General features: G+C 43.5%; 1 protein-coding gene across 1 annotated transcript; it reads right to left on the minus strand.

Annotated features, from left to right (window-relative positions):
* Window positions 1–283: 283 nt before the first annotated feature.
* On the minus strand, window positions 284–23,670 carry TGM7 (transglutaminase 7). Its single transcript, XM_072740891.1, has 13 exons — window positions 23,482–23,670; window positions 14,349–14,531; window positions 13,679–13,924; window positions 12,769–12,887; window positions 10,714–10,842; window positions 10,448–10,625; window positions 7,946–8,084; window positions 6,384–6,487; window positions 5,766–6,008; window positions 3,980–4,306; window positions 3,390–3,550; window positions 882–1,015; window positions 284–666 (listed from the first exon to the last, which is right to left on the minus strand). The coding sequence occupies exons 1-13, from the start codon at window positions 23,489–23,491 to the stop codon at window positions 507–509; spliced, it is 2,133 nt and encodes a 710-aa protein (XP_072596992.1). The 5' UTR covers window positions 23,492–23,670; the 3' UTR covers window positions 284–506.
* Between the last annotated feature and the right edge of the window lie 3,762 nt (window positions 23,671–27,432).

The raw sequence follows: 27,432 nt of genomic DNA on the forward strand, positions 1-27,432 counted from the left end.
AGAGACCTGGGATCCTTGATTCCAGAGCAGCTGATTCAGAGGGGATCATATTGGGCTTATTATGTGGTTGGGGACCTTAAAGCATGAGAGAGAAGATAGGAAGAATGGGGATGGGGTTGGGGAGGGGGTGTTCAGCCAATACAGCTGGCAGCCAGGCCAGAGGACCAGCCAATAGCAATAAGTAGCTTGTTAGCGCAGAAGAGAGAACACAAGTGTTGAATAAAGACATTTTTATTGTCTCTTCCCAAGATGCACACTGATTCTAACAGAGCTTCATTCGCCTCCAGGCAGGCTGGAAAGAGGACAGAGAAAACAAAGATAACATTACACCTTCAATGCAGAACATTGAAGAGCTGAACAGACCAAGGTGGGTCTGTGAGGGGGCTGGAAGGGCATCAGGAGTGGGGGGAGGGGAGGGGCTGGGGGATGAAGAGGAGAGCATTAGGAGGGGTGTGGGGCTCAGGGAAGGGCTGGGGTGTTGGGAGGGCATAGAGGTGGGGAGGGGTTCAAGAAGCCCTGGAGGCAGCAACAAAGATGTCCTTGTAGCCCTTGATCTCCTTGATCTCATTGCTGCTGATGAGGACCTGCAGCTGGCGGGGTCCAGTTTTGATGGGGTAGAGGTCCAGTTGAATTTGGATGGTATGTCCAGCCACCAGAGTCCCAATGCTGAAAGTCAAAAAGAGCCTGTTAGAGCCTTAAGCAACTACTGGGGTGGATGATCTGGTTTCACCTTTTGGTGGTAAGCACCTCCCACCCTTCAATACCACCAAGCTCAACCTTCCCCAAGGAGGGTGGGAAAGTGGTGGCAAGTAGGCACCATCCAGGAGACCATCCTAGGACTCCACAAGATGTCCCTTGTCAGAGACCAGCATGGTACTTACTTATTGTATATCTGCCCATCGATGAGGCCACTTCCCTCCAGCACCATCATGCAGTTACTCAGAGCCACCGTTAGGGTATTGATGAGGGTGATGTGGACTCTCAATGCCTTACCCACCTCAGCCCTTTTAGGCACCTGTGTGGAGAAAAGGTGGGTATATTGTGGACAACTGGCCTCATTTCTGTGCTCCAGTTCAGTCATCTCACTCCATCATCCCTCTGTTGACCACCAGGCATGGTCAACACTTAGTGCTAAAATGCTGCAGGGAGAGAAGAACATGAGCTAAGAGTATTCAAGGTTAACATGTATCCTGCCCTGTCTTAGAAGGTCACAATGCTTCAGGAAGCCACCACCAGCTGGGAATTGACACCAAGTTGAAATCTATTTCTCTCTCCACCATCTAGTTCAGGATGGCAATTAGATCTCAACTTAAATGCCACCTCTACTCATTGCTAATAGAAATGGTGTGTTGAAAAGGATCCCGAGGACAAATTGAGAGTCAGAGAGTTACGATTGATTAGTAGTGTCTGACACAGGCATGGGGTAAGGAAGTGGTGTCATTTGTGCCAGCTATATGCTATCAGCGATATTGTTCTAAGGCCAAGGTCACATGCTATGGCAGAGCCAGGACCTGACCCAGATGTCCCAGGCCCCAGTCAGGATCTTTCTTTCCACCACATTGCTCTGACAGTAGAAACACTCTGAGTTTTTCCAGGTGTGTTCTGTGCATCCCATGTGAGGTCTGTGTCATAGGGCAGCATGGCCATGGCCTGTGAGTGGGAAACAAGGATTCTAGCCTACACACTTCTAGAGCTGATGCCTACCTCAGTGCCAGCCAAGTGATGGAATTTGATAAACAAATGTTGAACTAAAATGAGTTCTGATTTGCTTTGACGTGGATGGAAGTGGAGGGTATTATGCTGAGTAAAGTAAGTCAATTGGAGAAAGACAATCATTATATGGTTTCACTCATATGGGGACTATAAAAAATAGTGAAAGGGATTATAGGGGAAAGGAGAGAAAATGAATGGGGAAAATTAGAGAGGGTGACAAAACATGAGAAACTCCTAACTCTGGGAAATGAACAAGGGGTAGTGGAAGGGGAGGTGGGTGGAGGGATGGAGTGACTGGGTGATGGGCACTGAGGGGGGCACTTGACAGGATGAGTACTGGGTGTTATAGTATATGTTGGCAAATCGAACTCTAATAAAAAAAAATATATATATATATATATATATACATATACATATATGTGTGTGTATATATATATATAATGAGTTCTGACCATCCAGATCATACTTGGGGCATGTTCTGTCTCAAAAAGAAAAATCAAGGAAAAATAAGAATACATACTGACTTCTCTAAAATTCAAATGAAAGAAACAAATCTCTTACTCTAATGAGGGCATCAAAATAAAACAGGTAAAAATGTCTTTGGAATCCCTCATAGTCACACAAATCATCCTCAAGTCCCTTACCAATGGGGACCAATGAATAGTCTACTTGGCATCTGATATGTCTACACCAGATCTTGTTGGTAACCAGGGCTCTGGGTAATAGTCAGGGTCCTCACCTCAGCACCAGCATGGCCAGGTGAAAACTGTCAGATGGTCAGGTGGCTTATGCTGTGGAGCCACTCAATTCTTGTTCTGGGTGAAGGTGGAGTATGCTAACAGATCCAGCAGGTGCAAAGCCAGGTTGGGATTAGGAAGAGGGCAAGTCCTTCAGAATGGGTTGTGGGGGGCAGGTGGGGAAAGGAGGCTTCGAGGGAAGAAAAACCCTGGTAACAGGAGATGGAGAATATTTCTGCCCTCCATTTTTAATAAAGATTCATTCATTCATTCATTCATTCGTTCGTTCATCCATGAGAGACACACAGAGAGAGACAGAGACACAGGCAGAGGGAGGAGCAGGCTCCCCATGGGGAACCCAATGCAGAATTCCATTCTGGGACTCTGAGATCACTCCCTGAGCCGAAGGCAGACGCTCAACCACTGAGCCACCCAGGTGTCCCTTCTACCCTCCATTGACCTTTCTTCCACCTGTGTTCCTTCCTCATGTAATGACCTTGCCAGCCACACACTCTTGGAACTCAAAGAGGCTCACCTTTCATTTGTTCTCCCTCTTCCCTGTCACCCCTGTATTATCTGCAGGTCCCTTTGGAATTTGACTTGTGTTTTTTCTCAAATTCACTCCTCTAATCCATCTCCCAGCCACGCCTCTCCTCTTTGTCTCTGCAAAGCCTTTCCAATACTTAATATGTCTTTATCTCCATCTCATGTCTCTGTACAGTGTCTTCCTATGCATTCTCCACAAAATGTCACCTTCTCTGGGGAGCCTTCCACTCTGTTCTGCACTTTGCACTGAGCATGAGGTAGCATTGTACTGTGCTTTAATCATCTATTTAGTGTCTGAGGCAGGGACTATGTCCTGTTTACCACTGTAGCCCAAGGCCCTGGGTTGAGTGAGTCAGAGGACTCCTGGGCTCCATCTCCGTCCAGACACCTTACCTCAATAGATAAGTGGGGAGGCTCCAGAGAGATATCTTTTAGGACCAGCAGGGACCTCCCCGTATCTTCCACCTTGGCAATGCCAGACACGCGGATCAGCTTCTCATCTGTCAGCTTGTTTCTATAATTTTCGTAGGGTAGCAAGAGCGGCCACTGTATCTCTAAGCACAGACAAAAGACACCTTGAGTCTGGAAGGAAAGAGAGAGGGGCAGGGAGAGAGAGAATATGTGTATATGTGAGAGAGAGTATGCGTGTGAGTCTATATGTGTGTGCAAATATATTTGTGTGACAGAGAGGGGGAGAGATGCAGTGTACTTACCCTATACCCACTGCCCCCAGGGGTCACTGCTATGTTTCCCCTAGTGGGATGGTGTCAGAGGCACAGCACATGGCATGCAACCTCCTGCCAACAGCAGCTTCACTGCCTGGTTTGTGTGTGTGTGTGTGTGTGTGTGTGTGTGTGTGTGTGTGTGTGTGTGTGTTGGGGTGCCGGGATCTCTGTGTAATCTGGCTGAACCATCCCTGCTTTGTTCATGACCCCAAAGTTCCCATCCTTATTGGTGCCTTTCCCGGCCTACCCTATACTCACCCTCCCCAAAGTCCAGGTCCAAGTGCACTGTTTGCCTCCAAAGGGGTTCCCGGGTGTCACCCTGGTGCAATAGGGCCTGCGCACTGAAGCGCACCACCAGTCTGATGGGACCCCGGGGATGGACTCTGTCCGGCACCCTCCGGGCATGCAGCTTCAGCATCAGGTCATGACCCCACTCAGGTGTCTTGGCCAGGTGAAGCTGCAGCTGTGCTGGCTGGTCCTGAGAGCCCCTACACCCAAGCAGATCTAGGAAGGGAGAAGAGGCCCTTCTTGGGCTCAGCATTTTCCGGGAAGCCTTCATGAACACAGATCGCTCCTCGGGGGATCCTGGCAGAAAGAAGAACCAGGAAAGCCTTCAGTGAGGAGGGATTGAGAGGAGCAGTGGCCTTCTTGGGGAAAGAAGCTACCCCCAAAACTCCCAGCTCCCCTCCCAAAACCCCAGCCACATGAATAGCTGCATCAGGAGGTGATATAGCATCATGGCTAAGAACATGGGGATTGGTGTTGCTTGATTGGTGCTGGGTTCAAATCCTTGCTCAGGCACAGTTCCTTAATCTCTGGGTACTCAGTTCTTTTATTTTTCAAAGATTTTATTTATTTATTCATAAGAGACACACACAGAGAGAGGCAGAGGCATAGGCAGAAAGAGAAGCAGACTCCCTGCAGGGAGCCCAATGCAGGACTTGATCCCAGGACCCTGGGATCATGCCCTGAGCCAAAGGCAGATAGATGCTCAGCCACTGAGCCACCCAGATGCCCCTCCATTCTTTTATCTGTAACTGAGGTCTAACTCCTTGCCTCCTAGAGCTGCCAAAAATTTGAGTTATATAAGTTGCTGAATATAAGCACCTAGTGTTGTTCTTTGTCTTCAGTATTGCCACCATCATTGCTGTCATCATCATCAAAGCCAGACTTCTTCCGCCACCAGCATCCTCACTTCTAAAATACATGCTCAAGTCTTCTGAATGGATCTTTGTCTTTTGCTCCTGGGGGCTACTCAATATTCAGGCTGAGCCCCAACTCACTCAAACCGTGGACTTCTCTAGAGCGGCTACTGTGTACCAGAGGCACTGCTCCAAGTGCTTTCTGTGTAGCCACTCATTTGCCCTCATGACAGCCCTCTGAAATGCCATTAACCCATTTTATAAATGAGGAAGTAGAGGCACAGGGATGGTAAGAACATATCCAGGCTTACATAGCTAGAACCTAGGAGGGCCTTGGTTAGTACTCAAGCAGCATGACTTCCCCTGGCCTCCACAGGGACATCTACACCCTTCCACAGGCCAGGCATCCTTTTCCTCCTGAAGCATCTGCCTTCCCCCTTGCTACTACCCCCCACTGCCATGACATAACGAGATCATGATATGACCCTAGGACAGAGTTGCCAGGTAAAATAAAGGACATTGTATTTGAATTTCAGGTAAATTTGAATTTTAGATATACAATGAATAATTTTTAGCTAAATATACTGCATACTATATTTAGGACACACTTTACTAATAAAATATTTGCTTATCTGAATTTATCTGGAATTCAGATTTAACTGGGCACCCTCTGTCTTTATTTGCTCAATTCAGCAACTCTAGGGCCATGTGGCCAGGGTCCAGGAAAGCCAGAGTTTGCCACGAGGAGGAAGTGATCAGGTGGTGATGATCTTTTTTTTTTTTTTTTTTTTTTTTTTTTTTAGGTGGTGATGATCTTAACACGAGTAAGCCATCCTCACTGGGAGGCACAGAAAGGAGGGTCTACCCACCCCCCTTCCCTGAATCCCCAGGGCCCCAAGCACCTTCTGGATACTTGTAGGAACCGGTAATGTTCTGGCGCTGATCTGACCCTACCATCTTGGTGCTGATTTCCTTCCCAATGGAACTGGTGTTATGGACCAGGATTTCCTGGGCCTGACCATTCCTGAAGAGCCAAATGACTTCATCAGCATTCACCTCCGCGTATACAAATGGGGTGTCATAGGGCAAGTGGACCTCCCCTTCCCTGACGGCCTTCACAGAGGCAGGGCCACAGCAGAACAGGCCTGTGGAGGGAACAGAAGTGTAGGATGGCTGACAGCTGCTAGCATGTGGACTGGGATGGGTGGTTGGGGAGGGGGGGTGGGCAGGGGCCAGTAGGGAGATGGGATGGAGAAAACCCACATCTACCGAGTATTCTCAGGTTCCCACAGATTCATCTGATCTTCACACCCACCCTGTGAAGTGGCATTTATCATCTTCCCCACTTTACAGGTGAGGAAGCAACTGAGAGGTCCTGTGACTCATCAGGGTCATCCAGTTGAAAGCAACAAAGAGAAAAACACTACTCACTACTCCTTTCTGGCCTCCTGCTCTTGTGGTCAGTCCCCCTGCCAACATCCCCACGGAGCCCAGACCCTTCCAGAGTGGCCCTTACTCACCATTGCTGGTTTGCTGGGGTGTGGGGTCCAAAACCTGCCAACCATTGTATCCTGGTGGGAGATCTTTCCGGATCATCCAGCACTCGTTCCAGACGTGGAAATTCCTACAATAAAGAGATGAGAATCATGTTTTCAGATTTGCCAGGTACTGGGCACTATACTGAGTGCTATAACTTATATCAGTTTTTTAAAATCAAAGTGTAGTTGACATACAATATTGTATTAGTTTCAGGTGTACAATATAGTGATTTAACATTTATATAAATTAGGAAGTGATCACCATGAAAAATCTAGCTACCGGCTGGTACTGTACAAAGCTGTTATGTATTAATTATATCTCCCCCCTTTTTTTACTTATTTGAATGTAATTTCAAGCTTATGGTAAAGTCACAAGCATAGTACAAAAAAATATCCATCTATCCATCTGTGATTACCATTCTGCCCCATTTGCTTTATCATTGGCTTTCTCTCAGTATGGATATGAAGATTATGAATACATTTTTTCTTTTGTTTTTTTACCTCACTGTGTATTTTCTAAGAATAGAGATCTTCCCCTACATAATCGTGAACAGTTATCAACCTCATACATTTACTAATGATATAATATCTTTATCTAATTTACTGTCTATACTTCAGTTTTGTCAGCTGACCTACTAATGTCCTTTACAGCATTCCTTTCTGCCCAGTCCAGGATCAGACATTGCATCTAGTTGTGCAGTGTCCTTTGGTCTGTTTGGATCTGGAGTATTTCTTCAACCTTTGTTTTATTACATTGACATTTTGAATACAGTATTCATTTATTTGCCAGAGTGATCCTCATATTGAACTTGTCTGATGTTTCCTCATGATTAGATTTGGATTATGCATTCATACACAGAGTTCTACATAAGTGATAACAGCCTTCCCAAATATACTACTGCTGATTGAATGGAGGATGCTTCGGCTCCCTAGGAGCTCAGAGAAGGAGGGGCTCCAAAGACAGCTGCTAGTTCTCACACAACTCAAAGATCTTACCTGGAAACTGGCTGGAAAAGGAAAAACAGAAAATCAGATTTTCAGTAGAGCCGAGGAGAAAGGAACGTGGGGAAGAGACTAGAGATAAAGAAATGACAGGACATACAGAGATACACACACATGCATACACACACGTGCAGAGAGGGAATGAGTGGGTAGAGGAAACAGCAAGAGGGATGGAGAAAGTAGACAGAGGCAGCGAGTTCAGGCTTTGCCCTAACAGGGCAAGCAGAGAATGGCACAAACAGAATGACTCAAAGAAGGAAGAATAAGAGGCATACAGATTATAAGGTTACTATTCACAGAACACATGATGTATTCATTCGGTTGTGGGCTTCAGTGTTGTCCCATAGTCTTCTATCTCTGAAATGAGTGTGCTGTGATTATCTAATTAGCCAGAACAGTTTCCTAGGTTGGGGAATTACTCCCTGGGCACCAACAACAAAGTGCAGGGTAATGCACTACCTCAGGACCAGAGAGGATCATGTCAGAGTTTCCCTACCCTTCCTGAAACAGAGCAGAGATCTGTTTGAGACCATGCCCCTTACCATATTTTGTCTCGTTTCTGAATTGGCAGCATCTCTGCATTTTGGTCAAAGTAGGTGTCGATGGTTAAGTTCCCATCCATGTTATGTGCAGAACGGAAATTGGAAACCACACGAGTTGGAACACCTAAACATCTCATTACTAAAGAGAAGGAAAGTATGGAGAATTGCTGAGTTCATTTCAAGCAGAATCATTGGTTTCCCATGCATACTTTCTAAGTTTTAAGCTGGAGGAAAGAAAGAAGGCCAAGACTCTTACAAATCCATACCTGTAACTCCTCTATTCTCAGAGCACTGCACCCAGGCCCAGAACCCTGCTGCCTACCTGCCCCATCGATGGTCTCCATCCCACTAGGAAAAAGAAATCATTTGAAGGTTACTTAAAACACCAATATGCAACTCAATTTATAACTTGGGGCTTTTTCTGTTCAGCAGCTTTCCAAATTAATAACAGAGAACCTAAAACATTTGCTAATTTGAAAGAAAATTTTAAAGACTTTAGGCCTTACGCTGTGGCCAGTTTCAGAAGAGAAGCTGTCTGACCTTAGGTAAGTGGCTTAACTTCTTTGAAACTTGGTCTCCTGTATGTAACAAAATAAGGAATTGGACTAGATGATTTTCAGTCCTGAAATTCTAAATGTGTAATTCTACTGAAATACAAGAGTTTGGAGGAGGTAAGAAAGAAATTCAAGAAAGGACAGAAGGGCAATATACGCTTAACAAAGATAAGTGGCAGACCTCAGAGACGAAGGGAACCTGCAGGGCCAATGAGGCAACAACCATCTTTGATAAGGCAACAGCATCCTCTTGTGGCTTCTCAGGATAGTACTACAAAGGCTTTTTAAAGCTGAGTTAAGATTTCACTTAAGTAATTAAGATCTATTCATACAAAGCAGATATTACAACACCTACACTACCACCACACACAAGTGCATGTCACACACACACACACACACACACACACACACACACACACACACACATCTGCCCAGGACCAAATAAAATCAAGCCAAGAGCCAGATATGACTCTTGGAACATAGATCCCCACCTCAGCCAATGAGGCAAGGAGTTCAGAGGAGTTTAGACAGAGGGAGATTTATCCTACCCCTCCTGGCTCAGGAGGAGCTCAGGGTGCCTCCTGAGGCTGCTGGGAGGATAATAATGCTTTGGAAAGTAAAAGGACTGTTGAGATTGATGAATCTTTCTGTTTCAATTGATTCAAGAGCCCCAAATGCAGCTAGTCATCTGTTCACAGTTACCTCTCTACTCCCAGCATTGCTCCTGGGCTTTTCACAACCCCTCTGCAGGGATGACAGCTAGACCAGGGCTGCAAGTGGCAAGAGGCTGTGTAATGGGAGCAGCTGACCTCTCACACAATGGCCCCAGAACTCTAGGGTCTGGGAGTAGGGAGACGCTTCAAGGTGGAGTAAGGATGCAGACAGAGACCTCTTCCTCTCATCCCAGTGTCTAAGGGCTTGAGCCCTCTTACACGACACCTGCCTAGCCAGGGACTTCCCAGCTCAAGGCAAATGTGGCCATACTAAATTCTGGTGCTGTGCTGAACATTTTCCAGGGATAATTGAAGAGGAAGGTGAGGTCACTTGATTTGAACACTCAGATTTAAATATCTCCTCTGTCTGCAGCACCCATACCTAACTTCCAAGCTATGCTGTCCCTCTCAGAAATATCTAGAACTTTGTCTTTGGCCCCTGTCTCTGTCTTTCCTGTTCTGTGCTCCCTCATTCTCCAATTCAGAGCCAACCCATTCATTCAGCAAACATTGACTGAGCACCACAGTGTAACAGGTAACGCTGTGTAAGGTGCTTCTGCCTTGCATGAGGGAGGACAGGAGGGCACCTCAGTATTCTATCTTTCCTTCACCTTTGCAGATAATCCAAACAACACCTTTCTACTAAATTATAAATAAATGATAATGCATAAAACATTGATGCTCCATGCAGGTAGTCAGCAAAGTAGCAAACCTCCAATTGTAACTCCTCAAGAGAAGTATTTCTCAATATTCTCAGTATTCTTGGAGAGAATACTTTCTCTCCGAGAAGTATTTGGGAGACGTCAGCTCTGCCCATGGGTGAGATCAGGCTTTCCCAGACCATCTGCTTGCAAAGCAGGCTTCTGCCAGCCTGTCCCTGACTCCGGGCTCACCTGGAGCTGAGAAACTTGAGCAGTGGCAGAAAGAATCTGCCTTTGCTTCTACTTTGGGACCACAAGCTTCTCTATCCAGGAGACCGTTTTAATAGTCTATCTGCCATCAAGGAGACTGAATTATTGCAACAGGTCAACCTCTCTCCTAGGTAAATATGCAAGACTCCTCAAGACTACAGAGTGTGCTGGGTAAGAGTCCATGTGTTCACTGCTCCTTAGCTGTGGGGCTATAAATAAGTCACAGTTAACTTAAGTGAAAATGGAGATATCAGAGCCCAACCTCAAAGAGTTATCAAGAAAATTAAATAAATGATTCTCCATCTTCATCTCCCCATCACTCACCTGTGCACATAACAGCTGCAAAGACCCAGCACTGCCCAAACTTCACAGGCTGCTTGCCCCTGGCTGACCACTGCCGCAGGATGGCTACACTGCCATTCCACTCCAATGGGCTGACACCCCTGGAGTAGTCTTCTCCCCAGTTCCCCTGCAGCACACCGCTGTCATCATTGCTGTTGATCTGCAAAGGACAGACAGGTGGGTTTCCACAGTGCCCTAGGGGAGCTCAGATTGTCCTCAGATGAAGGTGGGAAAGTTTCTCTCCTTACCATGGCACTCACCACCCTGCAGACGTATACCGGGTCATTCCGCTGGGAGTAGTCTTTGGATGGGTTCTCTAAGAAGTACAGGCTCTTGTCCAAGATCTCAAAACATATATCTATGATGTCCTCTTCAAACTTCCAAGTGATTTCATGGGAGAGAAAAGAGAAAAGTCAAAATGTCTAGCATCCTGAAACTTTGAGTCCATAACACACACTTTTAGGGATGGTGCATATGTGCTAGGGATGGGAGTGGGGTTAAATATTAGACAGGGTCCTGCCTTCAAAGAGCTTACAATCAAATTGGGAATGTATGAGATTAAGAATTCTGAAAAATTAACCTGTGTGGCTCTGATGGAAAAATCCAAACAGAATTCGGAAGTGAGAGGTCTATTGACCAAGAGATCAGAGAAGGCCATTGGTGCCAGTGGACTTTGAAGGACTAGGTGGACAGGAAGAGAGCAGGGTGGGAATGTTCACCTGAGGTCTTTGAGTTTGGTAGTGCCAAGGATAGGGCTTAGAGATTTTTATTTCTAGAGAACATGAGGGAAGAGGAAAGATCAGACGGATAAATACAGGGTCGGCCAGGAGAGGAGAGGGAGCAGAGTGTGGGGATCCCAGGAGAAGCCAGTAGTCTCATAACATACATTTATAACATATATTTGTGAGATATGCTGCGAGAATGCTGCAACCCTTTGGTTTCCAAATGCATTGGTATTTTTTTCAGTTTCAAAAAATCATATAAGCTGTCACAGTCAGAGAACAGGGCAACTGGTCTTCCTCAGCAAGGACCCCTGCTCTCTCCCCACTACCCTCCTGGTGAGTGTGGATGGGGTTGAAATGTCAGTGAGAGGAAGGCAGAAAGTATACCAGGCACAGTTGGTGGTTGAGAGTGGAAAAGTTGCTCAGAGCCAAAGATCCCACCCTTTGTACACTGACTGGATATTTGATGTTATTAAAGGAATTACTTGTTCATTTTTCAGTTATGATAATGTATTATGGTTTGTTTTTTCAGAAAGAGTCATCATCTTTTAGAGCTATAAAAAAAAGTATTACTGGATTAAATGATATAGTATCTACAATTTCCTTCCAAAAATTCCAGTGATGAGTTGGGAGTGATGGGGACAGTGGGCAAACTTTTTCTCTAATGAACCAGATAGTAAGTACTTTAGGTTTTGCAAGCTTTGGGGCCTCTGTTTCAACTACTCAACTCTGCCACTGTAGCATTAACACACCCATAGATGATACTTAAGTGAATGAACATGGCTGTGTTCCCATAAAATGTTATTTTTGGACATCAAGCTTATTGAACTTCATATCATTTGCACATCAAAACAATTTTTAGGGTTTTTTTTTTCCAAAAACCTAAAAATATGAAAACCATCCTAACTCATGGACCATTCAAAAACAGTCAGTAGACTATAGTATGTAAAACTCTGGTATAGATGGAATAAGATTCACCATAAATTGCTTACTAATGAAGCTGAGAGATCAGTTCATTTTAGTAGCCTGTCTATTTGGATTATGTTTTAAGTTTTTTTATATAAAATATTAAAAACTTGAGGGGCACCTGCCTGGCTCAGTTGGTAGAGCATGCAACTTTTGATCTCTGGGTTTTAAGTTTTTTTTAGTTTTGTTTTGTTTTTAAATTTTTATTTATTTATGATAGTCACACAGGGAGAGAGAGAGAGAGGCAGAGACACAGGCAGAGGGAGAAGCAGGCTCCAGGCACCGGGAGCCCAACGTGGGATTCGATCCCGGGTCTCCAGGATCGCGCCCTGGGCCAAAGGCAGGCGCCAAACCGCGGCACCACCCAGGGATCCCCTGGGTTTTAAGTTTGAGTCCCATGTTGGGTGTAGAGATTACTTTTAAATCTTTCAAAAAAAGACAAAAACCTTGAAAGATGTCTCCCTTTCCTTCCTTACCCCTCTTACTGGAGGGGAAATTGGCCAGCACCACACACCGGACTTTTTGTTAGTGGCCTTTTGTGAGCTAATACACAGAGTTGATAAAGAACCAGCTGAAGGAGACCTGCCCCAGACCCACTTTTAGTGACAGTGTTACCTGTCCATAGTTCCAGGGCCAGGCAGTGATGAATCTTTCATGACCCTTGTAAACAAAGCCATAGTCCATCATGATATACTCCTGCAGCAGTATTTCACTTGGCAGGTAGACTTCATCCTCTGAGGGGTTAAGTAGTAGAGGGGGCAAAAAAGAAACAGTAATTAAAAGTCAGTAATGATAGTGTCTTGCTGGCTAATAGGAGAAGGAACTGGTTCATGGCAATAGAAATCAAGACTGGACCCCTTAAAAGTCTACTGTGCTTTTCTAGAGGCCAGTGTTAGAATCTGTACTTTAAAAATAATGACTGTCATTTTCTTTTTAAAAAAATATTTTATATATTTATTCATGAGACACACACACACACACACACACACACACACACACACAGAGGCAGAGACATAGGTTAGAGAGAGAAGCAAGCTCCACGCAGGGAGCCCAACCTGGGACTCGATCCTGGGTCTCCAGGATCACACCCTGGGCCAAAGGGGGCGCTAAACCTCTAAGCCACCAGGGCTGCCCCCAATGACTGTCATTTTCTGATTGTAAAGTGGAAAGCTTATTGTAGAGATTTGGAAAATATGGATGATGGAAAGAAGATAATGAAAATCACTCAGTGCCACTACTCAGAGAAACCCCCCGTTACAATTTGGTGTATTCTAGCCATTCTTTCTCTCCACATATATGTAATATAATTAGGGTCCCCTGTGTTCCATTTCACTTAACATCACACCATGAACATTTTCATCATGCCATTAATTTTTTTTTTTTTTTGTAAAGATGGATTTAGTGTGAGCACATGGTAGTATATGGCATAGATAGGCAGCTTTCATCTTCTGGGCTTTCTCAGAAGAACTTCAGTGAGCACTCCCAGTCAATCAGGTTAGCATTACAGACCATAAGCAAGTCATACCTGCATTCCAAGGGTTAAAAAGGAGGATGAAAGTCCCCACTGGGTGAGCCACACTGTGACCCTGGCCCTGAGAGATCTCTATCTTCAGAGTGTAGGGACCAATGACCGCACTGGCTGGTGTGAAAAAGGAGACTAAGAGTGAGTTGGTGTCAGTGGTGAAGTCAGAAGCACTCCAGACATTGCCTTTTCGAGCCTGGGTGAGGGAGAAGGTGGCTCGGGTTCCCAGCAGCTCCATGGGTGCCGGTCCTGTGTGGGAGAGAATGACCCCAGAACGAGGTTTAAAATCTATGTGACATGATTCCAGGGAGACTGGGAGGACCACCTGCGATTCCTTTTGGTTTAAGGCTTTATTGTCACTGGGTGTCTTTGGGCAAGCCATTGAAGACCTGTGGGCCTCAGTTTTTTTAATGTGTAAAATGGGATCATCATAGTACCCACCTGAAACTCTTGTTATGGGGATTAAATGAAATAATATGCATAAAGTTTGAGCACAGCACCTGTTGCATAATGGAAAGTTGGCTGTTACTATCAAAATTGCAGTTTGCCGAGTTGGCCAAATCTTTCCTTAATATCACTTTCAGGGTTCTGGGGATCTCAGGAAAAGAGAGGGGTGGGAGCACTCAGAAAGGCTCCTACAGGTGAATTTTGCCTTGGGGCAGGATGAACTCACCAGTCTCAGCCACAAAGGTAAGGTAGTCTTTCCCAAAGTGGAAGGATCGGTTAAAATGTAGCTGGAGCACAAAGGACTGGCCCCGGCGCACAATAAGCCGCTTCAGGCCCATCTCCTGTGTGTGATGCTCCTTGTTGTTCCTTGGGCTCTGCAGGTCAACAGACCTGAGCTCCAAGGCTGCCACTGGAGGGGGAGGGGAGGAGACAGGTCATTAATCACCCAGCCAAAGCTCCCATGCTCTGAATTAGGTAGGATTCTGTCCAGAGAGTAGCCCTTCTGCCACCCTGCCTCCGAGTTTCACAACTTAGCCTCGTAGGACAATTTAGCAGGCCCTGACCCTGGAGTGGGAAGGTTGTGATCCTTGTGACCTCTGCACCCAGACCAGACTGGGAGCGATAGGGTTTAAGAATTAGGGTCCCAGGAAGAGAAATGTTTCCATATAGCTGAAACTTAACCATTAAAGTGCCACCACATACTGTTAACTACTTTTGTGGGCAATCTTTCCAAAAGTTACTCTATTGTCCTGCTGACAGAGGATAGAGCGTATTATAATTTTGTATGAATTCAGTCAATGCTCTGACTGGAGGCCGGGACCTCAGCTATAGGCAAGTCCCTGCTTTAAGATACCAGGTGGTAGCTTATTTCTCACCTCACAGCCACATTCCAGGTGGACGAGGGCACAGACTCTTTCCAGGATGCTACTGTACGTGTGCACCTAGTATACAGTTTAAAGACTCATAGCACAGTGGGCCGGAGTGCAGGCTCTCCCCACCTCAGCTGTAAGACTTTGAATAAGTCCCTTATGTCCATAGACATCAGTTTTCTAGCTGAAAAATGGAGACAGTGGTATTCCTAGCCTCAGGGTTCACGTGCACATTGAGTGAGGATTCACAAGTAAAGACCTTATTGTAGCAGCAGGTACAGAGTAAGCACCCAATAATCACTGATTGCTCTAAATGCTAATAATAATGCAGCCTCAGACTGCATTTGCTTTGTTATTTCTTTCTTTATTTATTTTTTATTTTATTTATTGCACTAACAGTAAGCAAAAATCCATCAGATATTTTTTACTAGTAGCACATCAGTTTATCTCAGTGGTTCTCCACTGGAGAAATTCTGTCCCCTAGAGGACATTTAGCAATGCCTGGAGACATTTTTGATTGTCACAACTAGAGAATGAGGCCAAGGATCCTGCCAAATAGTATCCTAGAGGAAAAACAAATCTTGGCACCCACCCACTTTTATACCATTCACATTTTGAACTTCTACATATATTTTTTATGTTTTTGCTAAATGAGTTCACTTTGCTAGTTTCAGCCCATCTTTCCTACCTGGCTATACTTCTTGAATTCTAATTCTTTTACTCAAATGCTTCACCTTAACACCTGGGAATTGCCTAAACTATTTTCTAGTTCTTCATCCAAGTCATAGGTAATAAGATGGTTCTAAGCATTAGGGCTTACGTCAGATGCCAATGGAGCTTTCTTCCAGGTTAACGCTGAGCTATTAGGAAATACTCTTTTAGTTGTTCAACTAGCTGTGACTACATCTAATACTTTACATGAGGAAAGTGGATTAAGTGTTTAAAAAAGTCTTTCACAGGGGTGCCTGGTTGGCTCAGTCGGTTAAGCATCTACCTTTGGCTCAGGTCATGATCCCAGGAGAGATTCCCTGTGTTGGGCTCCCTGCTCAGCAGGGAGATGCTTGTCCCTCTCCCTCTCCTGTCCCTTCCCCATTTCCTTCTGCCCCTTCCCCCTCTTCCCCGTCCCTTCTCCGTACCTGCTCTATTGCTTACTCTCTCTCTCTCTCTGCCAAATAAATAAATAAAATCTTTTTTTTAAATGTCTTTCACAGTCTAAAAATCAAATCCAACTTTCATATTTCCATCTTTCCTAAAAATTTGTTAAATATTTGGCTAAAAACAGAGTGCTCCTGATGATCCCTTAATCCCCCTTCTTGTAACCTTCTTTCCTTGAGGTAGATTCAAAGATGAATTACTGGATCAAATCATACAAAGCTTTTAAACCTCTTGATGTTACTTAAGCACTTAAATAATTATATTATTGGAACCAGAAAAGTTAGGGCAAGATCTAAAACAGATGCCTTAGAATTACTTAACAGCATTTTTAAAACATCAGGTCCAATCCATTAATAGTTTGCAAAATCAGTTTAGAGAAATGTGACCAATATTTTTTAAAAATAGAAAATATCACAATATCTAATCACACATAAGGAGAGCAAGTATAATTTTATGTGCAACTGAGTCATGATGTAAACTGTGGGTCATGGTCAAAAAAGTTTGAAAGCAACTGGCCTAGAAACTGGTGGAAGCTGATTGCATCTTATCTGTTCTTGAGGAGCCTGACATTTTTACAACAGGAACTACGCGGCCTCTGAAGGAAGCTTCTCCACCCCATGTATAGTGCTCAGTGGCCATTCCACCCTGAAAGATCAGATAGCCAAAGAGCACTCAGGAGCGCTTCCTGAGTCACTTCCACAGGAAGGAACAGAAGGGAGTGGGGTGGGGGGCAGCATTTTTCTGGCTGCTGTTCACAGCTAGAAGCATGGTTCCTAAGGGCAGCCAACTCAATTCTCCATTTACCCAGGCTGGTGCTTGAGTTGGGAAGGAAAGTGGGAGAGGAAGAAGGAAAATGCCTTCCTCTCTGTGCCAGGCTGCAGTGCATGGACAAAACTCATTCTCCTTTGGAAACTCAGGTTTTCTTTTTTATTCCACTTAATACCATTATGTATTTGGCTCACTAAAGTGCTTTTCCTATCAGGGAGACAGTGACTTCAAAATACAAGAGGGAGGTCCTTCAAGGGAGCAGGAAAAGAAAATCAAGAGGATCAGGAGAGGTTCAACAAAGCAGGAAATGAAGCAGAAGCAATTAGTAAAAATATGTCAGCACCCACAAGGTCTTCTTGACTTGGCCACCGGCCCACCAGAGTTAATGATGTGAGTAAGAGGAGAGTAAGCCCCAGTCACATGACTCCTGGTGCTTAACTAATATAAAGACAAGGAAGAATCAAATATACCCCCATGTGTTATTAGTCTTAAAAAGTGTGGGGAAAGACGGGGATGACATTTAAACAGCTACCTGCCTGTGATGAGTTCTGAAGCTCCTGCCCCCTGAGATGAAAGCCTGAGGCTGCCCCATTCTTGAGAATGGCTCCATCTCCCCTTGGGTCTTAGGTCAGAGGTAACCACTGCACAGGGGCTTTCTTCAGCCACTGAATATGATGTCCCACATCTCACCCTACTGCTTGCCATCACAACCCCCTCTTTATTCTTTGTTGGGCACTTAGTAGTGTCTAGAATTAGTTCCAGAGAAGCAAAGACCTTGGCCATCTTCTCACACCTGGATCCCCCATGCCTCAGATAGAGCATGGTTCCTAATCATTACTAATGATAGCTAATGCCCACTGAGTACCTACTACATGCCAGACACCATCAGAAGCATTTTATGTGTCTGAAAGCATTTCTGTTCTCACAACCACCCTGTAATGGAGGTGTTAATATTCTTCCCCACATGCAGGAAGGTATAGGGCAGATCTGGGATTCAAACCCAGGTAGGCTGGCTCCAGAGCCTTCACTCTTAACCTTGACAGTCTCTGGCCTTCCCTGGTGAGTGCTCTGAGATGTTTGCTGAAGCAATATGTGCAGCTTGGATAAACTATGAGAATAACCTGATAAGAGGGCAGTGGGGCTATAAAGGAAGAGAGAAGCCTGTGAGGGCAGCAGGGCCAACATGAAGGGGCACTTGACTCCAGGCAAAGATGCTGCTGTTTGATTCAGTAGTAAATAGGTAAACCTATCCATGGTGGGAGGATAAAATTGTACATCTTTCTGAGGGCAATTTATCAATGTTTATTACATAAGAAAAGAAAGCCTTAAAACATAAATACATTTGAGCCATAAATTCCCCTTTGGGGAATTTTTCCTAAGAAAAATCATAATTTGTGTACAAAAATGTAAGAAATAAGGATGGCCAGTGCAGACCAAAGATACTACAGTAAAAGTTGGATACCTAAACTTTATTCCTCTTATCTTAGTGTGACCAACAAAAAGAACAAAGAATATCAGGAAATAATTCATGAAGTATTAAAAAGGAACATAATAAGACTGAAACCAGGGATGCCTGGATGGCTCAGTGGTTGAGCATCTGCCTTTGGCTCAGGGCATGATCCCATGGTCCTGGGATCAAGCCCCACATTGGGCTCCCTGCAGGGAGCCTGCTTCTCCTTCTGCCTGTGTCTCTGCCTCTCTCTGTGTGTTTCTCATGAATAAATAAATAATTTTTTAAAAGACTAAATAAAACCAAGCATGGTATAGATTATCTTTAGGTAGTAACACTATGGGAAGTTTTTCTTTCCTGTGAGTTTTTTGGTACTGTCCAAGCTTTTGCTTTGAACATGTATTCCTTTTCTAGTTAGGGAAAAGCATTACTTTGACTAGAGGCAGCTTTTTGAACAGGAGTGGCACCATCAAAGCTGTAGTGCAGGATTAATCTGGCTATGGTATGTAGCTCAGATGGAGGGAAATAGTCTAGGGAGGGAAGGGCAGTGAGACTCTGTCATAATAACCTAGGTAAAAAACTAAGAGTACCTAATCAAAGGTGTTGGCAAGAAGAAAGGAGGGACCGCCCTGTGTGTATGAGGGACTGGCATCCATGGGTTTGTGACAGGCTAATAAACACTTGTTGAAATACCTTGACGTCCGGGGCTTCCTAAAGCTAGTTTGGATGAAGACTGGGGCAGATTAAAAGAATCCACAGCCAGCTATGTCCTAGGTAATCAAGCTACTGGTGAAATACTGGAAAGCACTAGACAGAGATACCGAAGGGTAAATTATCCCAGGCACAGCAAGCACTGGGCACCTGCCACCAACCATTAGGTGAACTGGGATCCTTCCCTTCTCCTGCCTTTGTCCCTGCATTTAGACTATCTACTCTGTCAGTGTCTTTTCTTTTCCTACTTCTCATTATTATTGTGAATTTAGTGCTTTTGTAAATATTTCATTCTTTTTCATTACTTTTCTTTTTAAAAATATGCAAGGGTACATCTTTGTGAGAGCACACAAAGATTCTTTAGTGATAAGATTACTACAGAGTGTTTCTATTTCTCTTATAGTGTGCAACAACAAAACTGTCTTATTATCTAAAGGTTCAAGTCCAAATTGCTTTGTCAAGCATTCAAAGCCCTCCTCAATGTGGTACCAACATATTTATCCAATCTTATTTCCCAGTAGCCCATAAATAAATTCTGCTTCATTCATGTTGTGTCTTCCAAATAGATCATGCCCAGCCTGGTTCTACCTCTGGATGGTCCCTTCCCCAATATCCGCATCCCCACTGTCTCCATTCTTCAAGTAAAACTCAGCATCCACCCTTTTCACAAAAGCCTCCCCAAACATTTCGGTACATGGAGATATCTTAACACCTATAACAATAGTTTTATATCTGGGTAATATTTATTGAGTGTTTTTAAGCCCCAGGCTTTATATACATTATCTCCTTCCTTTTTTTTTAAGATTTTATTTGTTTATTCATTCATTTATCTGTTTATTCAGGACACACAGAGAGAGGAAAAGACATAGGCAGAGGGAGAAGCAGGCTCCCTGTGGGGAGCCTGATGCGGGACTTGTTCCCAGGACCCTGGGATCACGCCCTGAGCTGAAAGTAGATGCTCAACCACTAAGCCACCCAGGCATCCCTATATTACTTCCTCTGTCCCTACAACTATCCAACTAGATATTATTAACTCCATATTACAGGCGAGTAGACAGATGATCAGTGAGACTAACTTGCCAGACTAGTAAGTGGCAAAACTGTCTTTTAAATCTAGACAGTTTGACTTCAGAGCCTAGCTAGCTTTTAACCTCTGGCTTGCGGTGCTAGTCTGGAGGTTTTCACTTTTTTTTTTTTTTCAAGTAAGTGATTATTGTGCTTTATTCAAATGAAAATGTAACAAACAGACCTAAGAGGAGCTGCTCTGATGGAAGAAGTGGGGAGGGGTTCCCCTGGCCTCTCTATAGAGCCCTAAGCGTCTAAAGAGCACAGTGAAAATCACAGATTCTTCCCAACCTCCATATCCTAAAATGCCAATAAGTCAGCTTCAGGGCCAACCTGGTGTCCCTCTTTCCTCTCAGTTTCTCAGACTCTGAACCATTTATTCCTCAGTTGTCTAAGCTGTTTCTTTGTGTATTTTTTAAAATATTTTATTTCTTTATTCATGAGAGACACAGAGAAAGAAGAGGCAGAGACACAGGCTGAGGGAGAAGCAGGGTCCATGGAGGGAGCCCAAAGAGGGACTTGATCCCGGGTCTCCAGGATCAGGCCCTGAGCCGAAGGCAGACATTCAACCGCTGAGCCACCCAGGCATCCCTCAGCTGTTTCTTTGAAACATTATTTCCCTTTAATGATATCTACATGGTTAACTGTATTATGTGATGGCTTATACCTAGTACTCTGCAATTCAAATAGCTGCTGGTGAGACAAAAGTGTCCCCAGGATGGCTACACAGTTTGAATCATTAGGTCTTGGGATGCCTGGGTGGCTCCTTTTCTTTTGTCTTCTCACTTCTCTAAAAATATCTTGTTCTTTTATTAAGATGCTATACAAGCCCAAATCCTAACCATCCTTTTGAGTTACTCATCGCTGAGTGCTCCCATGTATATGTGCAATGTACATGTTAATACACTTCTGTTTATTTTCTGTTTCTTTTATCAGACTAATTATCGGTCCCCAGCCAATGCACTTGATTGGTAGAAGGAAAAAAAGTGAAGTTTTCCCTCCTCTACAATATCCATCAAAAACTTAGTGGGGGGATCCCTGGGTGGTGCAGCGGTTTGGCACCTGCCTTTGGCCCAGGGCACGATCCTGGAGACCCGGGATCGAATCCCACGTCAGGCTCCCGATGCATGGAGCCTGCTTCTCCCTCTGCCTGTGTCTCTGCCTCTCTCTCTCTCTCTCTCTCTGTGACTATCATAAAAAAAAAAAAAAAAAAAAAAAACTTAGTGGGTATTGTCTTTGATCTGACAGTTCTTCTTTTAGAAATCTTTCATATAAAAAATACTTGCACACATATGCACAGTTTTTTCAGTAGGGATGTTCACTGCAGCATTGTTTATAAGACCAAAATGCTGGAAACAATCTAAATGTTCATGTATAATGCATAGTAACAAATTAAATAAGTTAATAAATTTATTAAATAAGTTATGTTTATATTCCCAGAATGTAAAATTATAATTCGACTAAAATTTTTAAAAATATTTTATTTATTTATTCATGAGAAACAGAGAGAGGGAGGCAGAGACACAGGCAGAGGGAGAAGCAGGCTCCATGCTGGGAGCCCGATGTGGGACTCGATCCCAGGTCTCCAGGATCACGCCCTGGGCCGAATGTGGCGCTAAACCGCTGAGACACCTGGGCTGCCCTAAAATTTTTGATAGACCAGTATGCACTGGCATGCAAAGATTTCCAAGATATGTGATTACGGTTTTTAAAAAGCAAGTCAGGTTTTTAATATGCATTATATAATCCGATTGTGTAAAGATAATATGTATTATATGATTATTATATGATCCCATTGTGTAAAGTCAAAAATTCTATATAATCTAGTATTATCTGGAAGCAGTTAACCACATTGTTAACGGTTCTTTCCTGTGAGGAAGGAGCAGGATTGAGAGTACATATGTACGTGAAAGAGGACTTGGCCTTTTTTATCCTAATATGTGAACTTTTTACTTTTTATAACAAGCATATATTTTTTGTGTATTACTTGCTTAATTAAAGTATGGTTTTAAAAAAAGATAATATATTGGGGCACCTGGGTAACTCAGAGGTTAAGCATCTGCCTTTGGCTCAGGTCATGATCTCGGGGTCCTGGGATCGGGTCCCACATTGGGCTCCCCATGGGGAGTCTTCCTCTGCCTAAATCTCTGTGTCTCTTATGAATAAATAAATTTAAATAAATTTAAAAAATAAAAATAATAAAAATGAAAAAGATGATATAACATTTAGGCTTAGGTTGAGGATAATGGAGGGGAAAAATACCCTAGACTTTGGCAAAAAAAACATGTGCCTAAGGTAGCATACAAACAGCTGTCTTGAGACTCCTCTGTTTAACTCCAACTTCTGTTAAAATACCATGTACAGCTCTAATCTCTAGTATTTTCTATTATATGTAATTTTGGGCCAATTTTAAGAAATACATAATCCATGTTTAGCATCCTCTCCCAGTAGGTCCTGTGTGACTACCAGACTGGAGTGTTCTTTTCATTCCAGCAGCAGAGATTCTGAGGTACTCTGGAAAAGAGCCTGAGCACAGAGGCAGGAGCAGCACTCTTTAAGGGGAGCTGAGAATCAGAGGAGAAACTGGGCCAGGAGAAAGGTCTAGGATCTAAGAGGTGATCCTCCCACAGCTACAGGGTTAGCCACAGAGATGGCTTCCCAAGTACCAAGGGTTCTTATTAAATTATCCACAAAATGTTGAACTAGAGGTTATCTCTATAAAACCTTTTCTTTGAGGTCCTTGCTTTCTTGGGTATAAGAGTATAAGATACCAAAAATGTAAACACATATGTTGTAATTCTTATTTATGCTAACTGCTATGAGAGAAAAAAGAACATAGAGTAGTCAATATTTAGGTAGAATAGTGAAAGACCTTGAGTCAGAAAAGACAGTGTGTGGAATGGCAAACCCAGGGTATAGGGAAGGGGTAAGGGGGGGTGGGAATTGAGCTTGATCAGGGACATTTGTGCTGGGAAGCCATCAGAATCCCAGTGGGTAAGGGCCACGGTCCAGTTCATATTTTAAAACAGGTAACTGGGGACTTCGTTGTAGAGGTCAAGACCCTCATGGGCTTCCTCGGACTTCCCAAGACCATTCTAGTCACAAGATATTAAAGAAAAGATTGTCCATAGCTTCAAGGGTAAGCTGAATCCACTCATAAAAAAATGAATCGTATGATTTGTGCCCCAATGGTTTGTGCCTTCCAAATGAAGGTAAGGAAATGGGAGGAAGGAGCCAGATCAATTTAAGTCCTCCTGTCTCTTCTATTCACCCCCACCCTCTCCAAATGTCTCCCCTCTCTTAATTCAGCACCTCAGAAATGACAGATTCCCAGTACTCACTCTGATCCATCTCCCTTCTTCTTCTGTCAGCCAAGGACCTTCAACTAATCAGTATTAAGATTCCAGACCTAATTGTGTCTCTGAGCATTTATAGTCATCCTCCTAGAACCTCTTCTCTCAACCTGAGTCGGTAGGGCGAGGCTGCTGTTTCCTCCTCCTCCTTGGACTCTTCCTGCTCTTAATATCCCCGTTGTTCCAGGTGCATCTTCACATAAGGGAAAGAGCTTCTGTCCTAAGCCTTTTAAAAAATTGCTGAGGGATTTGTTTCTGTGCCCTCTTTTTTAAGCTGAGAAGACTCAAGTGATGTGGAAGGCAAAGCATAGCTTGATTTATCCCTTTGCACTTCTGTCACTTTAAGGCTTGGAACCCAATTCGGTCTAAACCAGCTCAGTCTGGTGTCAGGAACTGCCAGATAGTCAGTGTCCAGATGGAAATGCATTAGGAGCATGCTACCCTCAGGAAGGTCATTCATCAGTGATCATGAAAATGAGCTTGAGTGGATCCCTGGGTGGCTCAGCGGTTTAGCCCCTGCCTTCGGCCCAGGGCGTGGTCCTGGAGTCCTGGGATCAAGTCCCACGTCAGGTTCCCTGCATGGAGTCTGCTTCTCCCTCTGCCTGTGTCTCTGCCAATCTCTCTCTCTCTCTCTCTCTCTCTCTGTCCGTCTGTCTCTCATGAATAAATAAATAAAATCTTAAAAAAAAAAGAAAAGAAAATGGGTTTGAACAGCCCATTAGGACCTGGCAAACTTTGCCTCTTGAAAAGCAAAATATGTTGACATGGTGAATTATGCCATTGATTAAAAATGAAGTTGATAGGGGTGCCTGGGTGGCTCAGTCAGTTGAACATCCAACTCTTGGTTTTGGCTCAGGTCATGATCATGAGATCCAGCCCCACATTTGGCTCCATGCTCAGCAGTTAATCTGCTTGAGATTTCCTCCCTTTCCCTCAACCTCTCCTCCCATCCTACTATACTCTCTTTCTCTAAAATAAAGAAATAATTTTTTAAAAATAAAGTTGATAAAGCTTCCAATGACAAGGGGAAATGTCTATTAACTGGTAGGCAGGTGGGGGTGGGGGGAGGGGAGAGAAGCAGGGTACAAAAACAGTGCAGCTTATCTCAATGGTATAAAAAATGTTATTACATAGATAGACCCATTTTTAGAAGATGGAAGAAAATATAAACTGTGATTGTTTAAGAACAGTGAGATTTGGGACATCTGGGGGACTCCCGATTTAGTGCCTGCCTTTGGCCCAGGGCTGATCCTGGAGACCCAGGATCAAATCCCACGTCCGGCTCCCTGCATGGAGCCTGCTTCTCCCTCTGCCTATGTCTCTGCCCCCCCCCCTCTCTCTGTGTGTGTGTCTCTCATGAATAAATAAATAAAATCTTAAAAAAAAAAACAAAGAGCAGTGAGATTGTGAGTATGATTTCCTTATTTATACTTTACTGAATTAAAAAATTCATGATGGGAGGTTAAGATGTTTTTAATCAAGGAGGAAAAAAATGTTTTTAAAAGAAAGTGAGCAAAGGGATAGGAGGACCATGACTGGAAATCTGGACATGTGTATTTTATCTGATTGACAGTGTAAAGAGAGAAGCAGAAGTATTTAGTCAACACTTCTGGAGGAAGAATTCAGGTTTCGTGAAGAATAGTGCTGCAGAGAAAACATAAAGCTATTAACACGTTCACTGATCATTGTCAAGGGTATGTAAGAGGTGCCTAATTCCCTGGATTAATCTGTGTGATTCATCAAAAATTCCAACACCTATTGTAAACAAAGCTCTCTGTCACATCCTCTGCCTTTTTTTTTTTTTTTTTAATGTGCTTGAGTGTATTTAGGAAATGGTCCTCATTTAGATACACTAAACTTGCTCATTACTAAGTGTTTACTGAACACCTCGGGGGATTTATTTTATTAAAAAATACTTTGGCTCAGAAAAATAATACTTTTGTTGTTACTGGTGCAAGAATCTCTTGTATTAGAACTATATGCTCTATATAAGGAAGGTGGAAATAAAAAAAAAAACTCTTTGTAATAAAAGTCCTAACTTCTATTGAAGATATTTTATTTATTTATTTATTTATGATAGTCACAGAGAGAGAGAGAGGCAGAGACACAGGCAGAGGGAGAAGCAGGCTCCATGCACCGGGAGCCCGACATGGGATTCGATCCCAGGTCTCCAGGATCGCGCCCTGGGCCAAAGGCAGGCGCCAAACCGCTGGGATCCCCTGAAGATATTTTAAAAATAGATGTTTTTTAAAAAAGATTATATTTATTTATTTGAGAGAGAAAGAGAGCACAAGCAAGGGGGAAGGACAGAGAGAGAGAGGGAGAAGCAGACTTCTGGAGCCTGACATGGGGATACATCTTAGGACCCTGAGATCATGACCTTAGCTGAAGGCAGGCCCTTAGCTGACTAAGCCACCCAGGTGCCCTAAAAATAGATTTTTTTTAAATGGTAGAGAGTAATATACATTTTGATAAGTTTCCTTCTTGTTATTTTGTCTATGCTGAAGTGGGATTTTTTCCTTAGTAGTAATCACACTGTGTACTCAGGACAGGACCTGCTTAAAGTGTGAATTTCCATATAAAACAATTTGCCATCTTATTTGAAAATACAGCTTTAGCAGTATAATGATTTTTGCCTTGTAAAAATAAGCTTTCATGCCTCAAATTTTATTTATTTATTTGTTTATTTACTTACTCATTTATTTGGGTGAGGGCTTGGATGAGAAAAGAAGTTATTCCAAAAATAATCACAATATTATTATCCAGGTTAACCAAAGAAATTTCATTTGGTCAACTTAAGAGCCTCATGAAGACAGAGTGTCCTAGAGTGTGTAGGTGGCTCAGTCAGTTAAGCATCTGCCTAGGGCTCAGGTCATGATCCCTAGGGCCAGTGATGGAGCCCCTTGTAGGGCTCCTTGCTCAGCAGGGAGTCTGCTTCTCCCTCTCCCTCTGCTTCTCATGCTCTGTCTCTCTCAAATAAATAAATAAAATTGTAAAAAAAAAAAAAAAAAAAAAAAGACTGAGTGTCCCAATTTCTCTATGACTTTGATGCCTTCCTTCCTTTGTTTTACAAATATTGAATGCCTAGAATACTGATGGCACCATATTAGAAGTTTTGAGGCACACAAAGTGATCTTTAACCCCAAAGAGCTTGTAATCTATTGATGGAGAGAAAACACACACAAATATCCTCTACAAAGGAAACTGCCTTTTGTAGCTCAAAACAGTGGAGGTCTTCTAGACAGGAGCTCTAGAAAGGCTTTGTGAAATGTGAGCAGCCACCAACAGATGAAGATGATTTTAGAGAGAGAGCTGGTGTGAGAAAGGCATTCTAGGCCAAAGGCCTGACAGCATCAACAGAAGGGGAGAGCCCGGAAAGCCAGGCCTTCTAAAATAGGCAGAGGATGGGGATCCCTGGGTGGCTCAGCGATTTGGTGCCTGCCTTCGGCCCAGGACGTGACACTGGAGTCCCAGGACTGAGTCCCACGTCAGGCTTCCTGCATGGAGCCTGCTTCTCCCTCTGCCTGTGTCTCTGCCTCTCTCTCTCTGTGTCTCTCATGAATAAATAAATAAAATCTTTAAAAATATAAAATAAAAGAGGCAGAGGAATTGCCTGCAGCAACCAAAACTCACTTTATAAAGCAATTGTCTTTGGGAGGGAAAAAAAAGAAAGAGAGGCTTGAGAGTTTCAAAATGGTAAATAACAGAGCTGTTTTGCCTTCACTGCTTTAGAAAGTAGTTTTATAGCTGAAAATGATTAGTTTTAAAGCCTACACATCACTGATCAAATTGAGCTTTTGATTACCCCTAGCTTTATTTCATACTACCACCTACATCAGATCCTTATACATGATTGTCATACCCACCTGGAATCTAGCTAAGCAATTATATTCAGCAACTAATTTTTTAATTAAGTTAGAATCAATTGTCAATATCCAT

This window comes from Vulpes vulpes, chromosome 15 (genome assembly GCF_048418805.1).
Source record: "Vulpes vulpes isolate BD-2025 chromosome 15, VulVul3, whole genome shotgun sequence".
NCBI lineage: Eukaryota > Metazoa > Chordata > Mammalia > Carnivora > Canidae > Vulpes > Vulpes vulpes.

Coding starts and splice junctions, on each gene's coding strand:
- TGM7 (XM_072740891.1), bottom strand. Junction 4,307..5,765: donor TTCCTACAAGTATCCAGAAG/GTGCTTGGGGCC, acceptor TCTTTCTGCCAG/GATCCCCCGAGGAGCGATCT. Junction 3,551..3,979: donor GGACCTGGACTTTGGGGAGG/GTGAGTATAGGG, acceptor GTCTGTGCTTAG/AGATACAGTGGCCGCTCTTG.